This window comes from Apium graveolens, chromosome 1, assembly GCF_009905375.1.
Source record: "Apium graveolens cultivar Ventura chromosome 1, ASM990537v1, whole genome shotgun sequence".
In the NCBI taxonomy this organism is placed as follows: Eukaryota; Viridiplantae; Streptophyta; class Magnoliopsida; order Apiales; family Apiaceae; genus Apium; species Apium graveolens.
The window spans coordinates 38,080,336-38,089,693 of NC_133647.1; the positions used below are offsets into that span (position 1 = coordinate 38,080,336).

General features: G+C 35.3%; 3 protein-coding genes across 7 annotated transcripts; all 3 read left to right on the plus strand.

Moving 5' to 3' along the window:
- Nucleotides 1–539: 539 nt before the first annotated feature.
- On the plus strand, nt 540–4,166 carry LOC141719715 (uncharacterized). 5 transcript variants are annotated; one of them, XR_012574155.1, is made up of 9 exons: nt 540–648; nt 746–1,267; nt 1,336–1,432; nt 1,561–1,631; nt 2,263–2,481; nt 2,579–2,704; nt 2,795–2,932; nt 3,012–3,118; nt 3,375–4,166. XR_012574155.1 is itself a non-coding variant. In XM_074522091.1 (8 exons), coding segments are annotated over exons 5-8 (480 nt in total). In that variant the 5' UTR covers nt 540–648; nt 746–1,432; nt 1,561–1,631; nt 2,263–2,481; nt 2,579–2,702; the 3' UTR covers nt 3,630–4,166. The 5 variants fall into 5 exon arrangements, 2 of the variants coding, with proteins under 2 accessions (XP_074378192.1, XP_074378198.1); XR_012574153.1 differs by having other exon boundaries at nt 746–1,432; nt 2,576–2,704; nt 2,817–2,932; XR_012574154.1 differs by having other exon boundaries at nt 746–1,432.
- A 2,517-nt stretch (nt 4,167–6,683) lies between these two features.
- LOC141665096 (uncharacterized) lies at nt 6,684–7,742 on the plus strand. Its single transcript, XM_074471103.1, has 3 exons — nt 6,684–6,861; nt 6,973–7,193; nt 7,257–7,742. The coding sequence occupies exons 1-3, from the start codon at nt 6,684–6,686 to the stop codon at nt 7,740–7,742; spliced, it is 885 nt and encodes a 294-aa protein (XP_074327204.1).
- A 39-nt stretch (nt 7,743–7,781) lies between these two features.
- LOC141665163 (uncharacterized) lies at nt 7,782–8,395 on the plus strand. Its single transcript, XM_074471165.1, has 2 exons — nt 7,782–8,135; nt 8,366–8,395. Exons 1-2 carry the CDS (start codon nt 7,782–7,784, stop codon nt 8,393–8,395), a joined length of 384 nt encoding a protein of 127 aa, XP_074327266.1.
- Nucleotides 8,396–9,358: the final 963 nt, after the last annotated feature.

Genomic DNA, 9,358 nt, shown 5'->3' on the forward strand with positions numbered 1-9,358 from the left:
AAATAAATCCACCATGTTGGGAAAAAACACCTAAATAAGTAAACTTATTTGTTGCGTAATGATATGACTAAAATCCAACTAACCTTCTTTTTTTAATGACCTACATAATTATTTCGAAAAAGTAGTTTATTGGCCTGAAAACTTTATTCATAAAAAACCTTAATAAATACACTTAGTTGTCGTGTAATGATACGAGTAAGATACGACTAACATTCTCATTTTTTAAGGACATACATAAATTATTTGAAAAAATAGCTCACTATCCTTGAAAAAGCTTTTATAAAAAACTTTGTTACATTTCCACAATGAAGGTACATAAATTTCAAGCTGAGAAATAGTCAGTGTATGTATTTGTTGTACTTCTTATAAATTACAAAAAAAAAACAATAATTTGGAAACCAAAAAAAGTTAAAAATTATACCCACGAGCAAAACCTTATTTTTTTCTTAGTTTTATTTCCTTTATAAAGTAAACCATAGATGTCATGTTTCCTGTATAAATATTGCAATTTAAGCGGTTACATGGTATACAAAGTAGATCCTACTTTAGTGAATAACAGCCAACTCAATCTCTGTACTTAACTTTAAGATAAGATCCAACTACCAAAGTTAGGTGAGACACAATTGAAGAAGAAAGCACCCACTTCAGGTAAAGGTTCCTAACTACTATTTCATTTATTTTAATATGCCTTCGCTTCATTAATGGCTAACATTTATTGATACCTGCATAATCGTGAAATCTGTAGAAGTTGGTATCAAAATGGAACTGCACAAGTTTGACAATTTAATCGATGTCAACAGCTCCTCCTACGACTGGAAATGTAGAGTTAGAGCCCAGTCCGTGTGGAAAGGGATGAATCGAACCACCCAGGAATTTTGGGGTTTAAATATGCTTCTGATTGATGATACGGTTGATAGAAGTAATAAATTATGAAAACTTTAACTTCTTTTTTCCGTTCTGACAGATTTTAATTTATAACATGTGTAGAACCATCGCAAGCATGCTTATGCAAATGCAAATTTGTGCGCTGATTTAAACTGTGAGTTAGAAGAAGGTCGAATCTACATAATAGAGAACTTTAAAGTGAAAGATTTCCTAGGAGACGAGACCTATCGACCAGTCAGAAATAAAAAACATATATTCTTCACAAAAGAAATGAAAGTGGTGAAAGAAAATGATCCAGGATTGGTTATTGAGAAATATGCTTTTGATCTGTTCCATATGACCGAAATCGAAAAATTGGCATCTGACAACCGGTTCTTAGTTGGTAAGACCAGTTTAATTTAATTTTTTTAAAGTTTAGTTGTATTTCAACTAAACTTTATGACCATGTAGATATGGTTGGTTAATTGAGGAACCGGAAACCACTGATTATGACCAAGAAAAAAAATGAAGAGAAATAAAGGCACAAATTTGATTTGGTGGATGGCAGGTGTGTACCTTTCAACAAGCCTGATCTTATGATATTTATGTATTTAATCGGTTCATCAGATTCATTTTTGAAAGCAGAAATTCAGTGCCCGTTACTTTATTTGATGAGTTTGGCATTTTGATGGACAGGGCTTTGGAAGGATATGAAGATGAAAATGTCATAGTAATACTGTCTTGTGCTAAAGTTATCCATTACGAAGGTTAGTTCAATTTCGAATTTTCTTTACATCCGTTATTTTCAATGATAATGCTAAAAGGTACTACTAATTTCACATTCTTCACTCTGTACTTAGGAAAACCACATCTAACCAACTATCCAGCAATAAGATGTTTTATAAACCCCGACCACTATAGTGTGGATATGCTAATGAACGGGTATTCGTTCTTACTAAATCTATATCAAAAACAAAGAATACTGTTGTAATTGGATTTTGTTTTGGTAGAGAGGAAGAAATGAGTGACTATTCAGACTTTGATATTGAAGCAACAAGACTGACCTTAACTTTGAAAGATATCAATTAAAGTATAGTTCCTACTGCCTAAATTGCACAGTGACTTTGGCTAAGAAAAATAAATAAAACTCTAAGTTTTCTAATATTACAAGAATGCCACTGCCACTAATCTATTTACAGCAGCTTAGTTTACGTGGATTTGGGTTTTCGTGCGAGTGCTATGACATGTGTGGTAGAACCTGTAATTGAGTTGAAGCTTCTAAGAGAAGTTAAATGAATTAATTTTAAATTGTATATTCAAATTGCATACAAAGTAATCCCAAATCCCAATACAACATTTTTCTGATTAGGCTTTGAAAGTATTAGTGGTTCATTACAGGTTGTTTAGTTGAGGGTTTTTTACTAATTGAAGAAGAAGAAGGTAATGGCTGATGAAAGGCCTGGCCATCTTTTTCTAATGAAGATCTCATGGCAGATTATGGCAGGAAGTAGAAGAGAAAGAAAATCTGCACAAAAAATCAAGAGAATGTTAATGTAAATAGGAATGTTGTTGATTGTCATAGATTGTCTTCTATGTCTGCCATTAATACGAGTTATGGTAATATTCTTATTACTTACTATAAAACATTTTTATACATAACAAACAGCTTAATTTCGTACTCATATTGTTTTGTATGTGTATTTTTCTGTAGCAGGTGGTTTGTCTGATTCTAGGCCAAGTTCTGTTCATTCTTCCCAGAATAAGTACCGATCACCCCTCTCAACGATAACGAATATATGTACCCCAACCAGCATGACGAACATTAGAAAAACACCTAAATGTGATGTTCTTATCTCTAACATTTGTCATTTTATTTAAAAAATTTCAAGTGTTACGTACTGAGTTTTGAAAGTGTAATATACATTGACAGGAAATACTATTCCTGTGTTTAGGCCTGGATTCGATACTAGGAGCACCTTTGGTAGTTCTGTGCCTGGCAGTTCTTTATCTAATGTTGCAAATTTTGATAGCTCTTCACATTATGTCGCAAATCAGAGGGAAGAGGGAGGTGAGCACAGTGCTCATGATTCGTTTTATGTTATGAATTTTCTTTTGTTACTTTCTATGTGACTGTATGAATGAATCAGGTTGTAGTACTCAGTTTGTTGACTTAACTGGACGAGGAAATATGACTGCAAAGAAGAAAGTTGTGTCCTTAAACCGACACAAACCTCTGCCAAGAAAATCCAAGGAGGTGAATCCTGTGTTTGGTCAAAAATTATTTGAAGAAGAGATTGTTAGCGATGATAAAGAACTAATTAATGATTTCAATGAATGTCCTAATGTTGTTTCTCAACCTTTGTGGTCTGATGATTCTGATGGTTCTGATTATGAAAATAACGGTTCTGGATGTAGTGATTAGTTCTACAAATATAAGTAGTAATGTGAACTTGGAGGGAACATAGTTTGTGAAAATCAATTTTCTTAAATGTCATATTTTTATGTTACAGATGAAAGTAACAGTGGGAGTATGTATGGTCATGTTGTTGATGAAGACCGTGATATTGACGACCCTCTGTTTCCTCTTCAGCGAACAAACCCACGTGTCCGTAGACGTGTGGTTCCAGAAAAGTATCAGTCGCTGGGTGGGCCTACTGCCATATGTTCAAAATGCAATGCTCGGATGTAGAAAGAGGAAAGGGTTAATAAAAATGTCACTAAAGGCACACCAATATTTTCTATTTGTTGTCTCAAAGGTGCAATGAAGTTGCCTCCAATCCCTCCTACTCCTCCTTACTTGCTAGGTTTGTATAATGATCGTATAAAAGGTCCAAATTTTCATAGATTGAGTCGTCTATACAAGGCCATGTTTGCCTTCACGTCTACCGATGGTAACATATATCACTCCATAAACAATGGCAGAGCACCTTATGTGTACAGATTAAACGGTCAAAATCATCATGTTTTTGGATCTTTAATACCGAATGACAGGGAAAACCCAAAATTTTGCCAGCTTTATATATATGACACTATTAATGAGGTTGATAACCGTCTTCATTGGGTGAATGTACAATATAGGCATATTATTGACAGAGAGGTTGTGCAAGGTCTTATAACTATGTTGGATGAAACAAATCAGTTGGTGGATGAATTTAGGCAGTAGCGTGATCTGTATGAAAGCAAAGAAATTGTTGATCTTGAGATTATATTGGAAGTAATTAGATCTGAAAGCGGTAGAGATTGTCACATATCCAACACCGATGAAGTTTCTGGGATTATGGTTGGCGACATTGAAGATACGTGCGGGGAACGTGACATTGTTGTTCACGATAAAATCAAAGGTTTGGTACGTGTCTCTTATGTGCATCCAAAGATGATGGCTTTACAGTATCCTTTACTTTTCCCTCGAGGAGAAGATGGATTTCACCCTAAAATCAAATTCCAGAAGAATGAAGAAAGTAAAGGTAAAGCTCGTGGATTTTTGTTAATGAAGGACTACTACACGTATTCTTTCCAAGTCAGAGACACTGATGGTAAACCATTTTTAATATTACCAGCAGATCATGTTGTATTAAAATTGCATATCTTATTGAAAGTTCCTTAACATTTGATCTTTTGTATATTTATTTAAATTCCCCCTCCCCATAGGTTTGACTCCGAGGCTTGGTGGAAGACTGTTCCAACGGTACTTGGTAGATGCATTTTCTTCTATTGAGCAGACACGGCTATGGTGGTTCCGTACTCATCAAACTACCTTATGGAATGAATTATATAGCAACATATGTGATTCATTAAGTAGAGGTTATGTTGATACCTCCAATACCGGTAAAGGTATCATATTTCCTGCTGGGTTTGTTGGTTCAAAACGGTACATGTAACAAAATTTTTAAGACGCCTTAGCTGTATGTCGTTTCATTGGCCACCCGGACATATTTCTGACAATGACGTGTAATCAATTATGGGATGAGATACAGAAGATGATGGAGTATCTTCTAGGTTGTATTGCTCCTAATTATCCTGACATAATTTCCCGTGTTTTTAGATTGAAGCTTGATCAACTGTTGGCAGATATTAAGACCAAAAAATATTTTGGTGTTTGTAATGGAGGTAACGATACTACATTCATAAATGTGTCTACTTAAATTATCTACTAACCAATGTCAATTGATGTTCAACACTATTATCAACTAAACTAATTTGGATATGCAGTGATGTATGTAGTTAAGTTTCAAAAACGAGGACTCCCCCATGTCCACATGTTAATATGGCTTGACGCAGATTCAAAGAAAAATCTAAAGCAAAATATGGATAAATATGTCTCAGCGGAAATACCAGACCCGTTATTAGATTCGGTTGGTTATGCAGCAGTGAAGGAATTTATGATCCATGGTCCATGTGGTTTGCAAAACCTGAAATCTCCATGCATGAAAGGTTTTAATGTATATGTCATTTACCAAAGAAGTGAGCCTATTTTTTTTCTATATGTTCAATATACCTATGAATACATAATTAATGTAATTACCTAATTACAGTGAAATGATTTAGGTACTATGCGAGAACTACTTTTGATGATAGTAGATTCCCGATTGACATGCGACGCAGGCAAGACATTATAGTTGAGGTGCGGAAGACTGACTTGGACAACCAATGGGTTGTGCCATACAACCGTGATTTATTGGTTAAGTATCAATGCCATATCAATGTGGAGATATGTTGTCATGCGCGGAGTGTCAAATATTTATTCAAATATTATCTCAAAGGCCATGACCGTGCCACCGTATATATCAATAAGAAAAAAACAAAGCAAAAATGACAATGATGATCAAGGCATTGATGAGATAAATGCATATTTTAATGGAAGATACTTATGTGGTGCTGAAGCAGCATATAGGATTTTTGGATTTCCTATCCATTATAGAAGTCTGTCAGTTGAAAGGCTTCCATTTCACTTACCAGGTGCTAAGAATTGCACTTTCCGTTCTACTGAGGTTTTGGGAAAGGTTGCTGCCCGAGAGAAGGATAAGCTAAGCAAACTTGAAGCTTTTTTTCCTGAACTCCATTGATATCAATGCACACAAGTACACATATGATGAAATCCCAAGATTTTATGTGTGGAATGATGGTCTGAGGAGATGGACTCCTAGGAAATGTGGTTTGCAAATTGGGAGGCTGTGTTACGCACATCATAGTAGTGGGGAACCTTGGTTTCTTCGGTTGTTGCTGACCAAGGTACGTGGTGCCACCTCCTTTCAGTCTTTAAGGACTGTTAATGGTGTAATACACAGTTCTTTTCGTGAAGCCTGTAAAGAGTATGTTTTGTTGGATGATGATAAAGAATGGCATAAAGTATTGTCTCAAGCATGTACCAGTGGCTTACCTCCCCAAATTCGTCAACTCTTTATCCATATCATTGTTAATTGCAAAGTAACGAATTTGAAGAGTTTGTGGTTATCCCACTGGAGAAGCATGGTTGAAGACATTTTATTGAAGTGACGCCATGTGTCTGGGAATAGCAAATTAACCCTTAATGACACGCAATTGCAATTCTATGCTCTGGCAGGTATGATAAAATAATGAGAATTATATTTTAGGGTTTTTAGAAGGTTTACTAATTTTTATGAAATCTTGGTCAGATCAAGTAGGAATATAAGTTCCTGAAAAAATTTAATGTATGCTTTATTGCAGAAATAGATGACTTGCTTAGGTCAATTGGGAAGTCTTTGAAGAAATATGACCAGTTGCCGTAACTTCCCAGCAACTATTTGAACAATGGAGCCAATAACTTGATTGTCGAAGAAACAAGTTATGGCATTAGCGAGATGGACTCTGAACATCGCAAATTAATGTGTGATTGTACTGAAGAGCAGAGGAAAGTGTATGATGCAGTCTTGGAATCTGTTGAAAGTGGTGTAGGTGGTTTATTTTTTGTTTATGGGAGCGGAGGCTGTGGGAAGAATTTTTTGTGGCGAACTCTTATATGTAAGTTACGTTCCCAAGGTAATGGCATAGCTGCTACCTTGATGTCCGGTGGTCGGACCGCGCACTCACATTTCAAAATTCCAATAGTTCTGGTTGAATTTTTAACCTGTAATATTTCTCATGATTCAGACATTGCTCAACTTATCAAGCAAACAAACCTTACTATCTGGGACGAGGCGCCTATGCAACATAGATATGCTTTTGAGTGTTTAGACCGATCATTAAAGGATATTATGAAAGCTATTGATCCAGCACACTATGAAATGCCCTTTGGAGGCATAACTGTTGTAGTCGGCGGTGATTTCTGCCAAATTTTACCTGTGATAACATATGGTGATCGTGCAGACATAGTAGCAGCATGCATCACTAGGTCCAAGGTTTGGTTAATATGTCATATTTTCCTGTTGACATAGAATATACATGTAAGACAAGGTCAATCTGATCCTGACACTGAGGATTTGAAACTGTTTGCTCAATGGGTACTTGACAGTGGTAATGGTCAAGTACCTCCACCTCCTGATTCGAATCCTCTGATTGAGAATCAAATTTTAATTCCTTCAAGATTCTGTGATTTGGCGACTGAAAATACTGTTGAGAATATGATATCAAGCACGTTTCCTGAATTCTCTCATAATGGCACCAGTTCACAATATTTAAGTGAGAGAGCTATTCTGACTCCAACTAACAAAACAGTTGGCCAAGTAAATTCAGTTATTGTGGACATGCTTCCAGGTGAATCTGTGTGTTACCTCAGTGTAGATTCGGCTGAGGAATTTGGTGGGAAGGATGAAGACCTGAATCAAGTATTCCCAATGGAGTATTTGAACTCTTTAATTGTTACAGGATTGCCATATCATGATTTGAAGTTGAAGGTTGGTGTTGTTGTTATGCTTATGTGAAATTTGAACCAAATATTAGGTTTATGTAATGGAACCAGGATGATAATTACCAAGTGTTTGAAATTTTGTGTAGAGTATGAGGTGATATGTGGGACATTTGCAGGCACCAAGCATTTCATTCCACGGATGGAGTTGTCTCCGACAGATATGAAGATGTCGTTCAAACTCGTAAGGAAGCAGATGCCTTTACAATTATGCTACGCAATGACAATTAACAAATCCCAAGGTCAATCCCTTAAAAAAGTTGGATTGTACCTGCCTAAGTCAGTTTTCACTCATGGCCAATACTATGTAGCTGTTAGTCGGGTTACATCCCCGAGCGGGCTGACTATTTTTGTGGATGATGAATCTGGCGTAGCTACAAATGTTACCCAGAATATGGTGTACAAAGAGGTATTTTATTCTTTACCACACAGTTAGTTGTGTAATGGTTTGAAAATTTTGTTGTATTAGCCTTTTATTATATGGTATAGTAATGGAAATTCTAAGTTCAACTTTAGTTGTATAAAATTTTCAAGTTATTGGGGATGATCAAATATGTCCAATAACATAAAGTCTTATATATATGTTTTTCATCAGTGTTATTGTATTTGTGTTTTTATGTTACCTTCCCTTTCTATTAGTTTGGTACATTGACCTTAAAAGAAATATAGGTTCAGGCATGTTGAACAACTTAGGTATTTACTAAAATGCTGAAATTAAAGAAATGGGAAAAACTAATAGGCTGTTCATAGTTATAAATATTGAAAAGTACATAATCTTGAAGAACCATTACAACTGAAAGTACATATTGAGATAAGTTTCACAGAATAGAGCATGCAGAGGTAAATTATCTAATTTAGAGAAACAACTTTGAAAGTTAAGTTGTTTTGATAGATGAAGCACAGTGTTTGGCCTTCTACGAAATTGTTGTCATAGGTGAAATCATTCCAGCACAATCCAAAGCGACATGTTTTTTTCTTGTGGAGCAGAGCAACGTACCACGTCCTGTTTTCATATAGGAGCTTCATAAGAATGCCGTTTTTCCATGGTCGATATATATTCAGCATGTGTCGTGGAAAGTACTGTCAACTGCAGAGAAAAAGTAATTAGTACATATTAAAAAAAAAGTAAAAAACTATTTACAACGTAGTGTATAGTTGTTAATACCACGTCGTGTCCTCTTTGATCGACATGTGAAGGCAGCAAAGTGACTGTAAAAGAATTGACATTTCCCTCCTCCATGAGGTCTATTTCCACATTTTGGTCTATGTTAGCTACAGAACGAATAAAAAGTAAGTAACTCAGTCGTACCTTGAAGAATTAAACAAATGAAACATTGAAAAAGTGATTTACCTTGCACTGGAATTTGAGCCACATGAACATTTGGTTGGATGTCATCTACATATGTTTTGTAATTTAAGACACAGAATTTATAAAGTTGTTAAACGAAATAAACATTAATTTTATTGTACCTTCCACTATATTTGGAACGTTATTTTCAGGAACATCTGGAGCTAAAGTAGAGTTATCTGACAAAATGACATTATGCAGAATTAAAAAAACCCCAAATATAATGTAGATATTCTAATATGGTTGTTTAAGTAGTGAATTGAAACTACTAAAATTGAATCCAA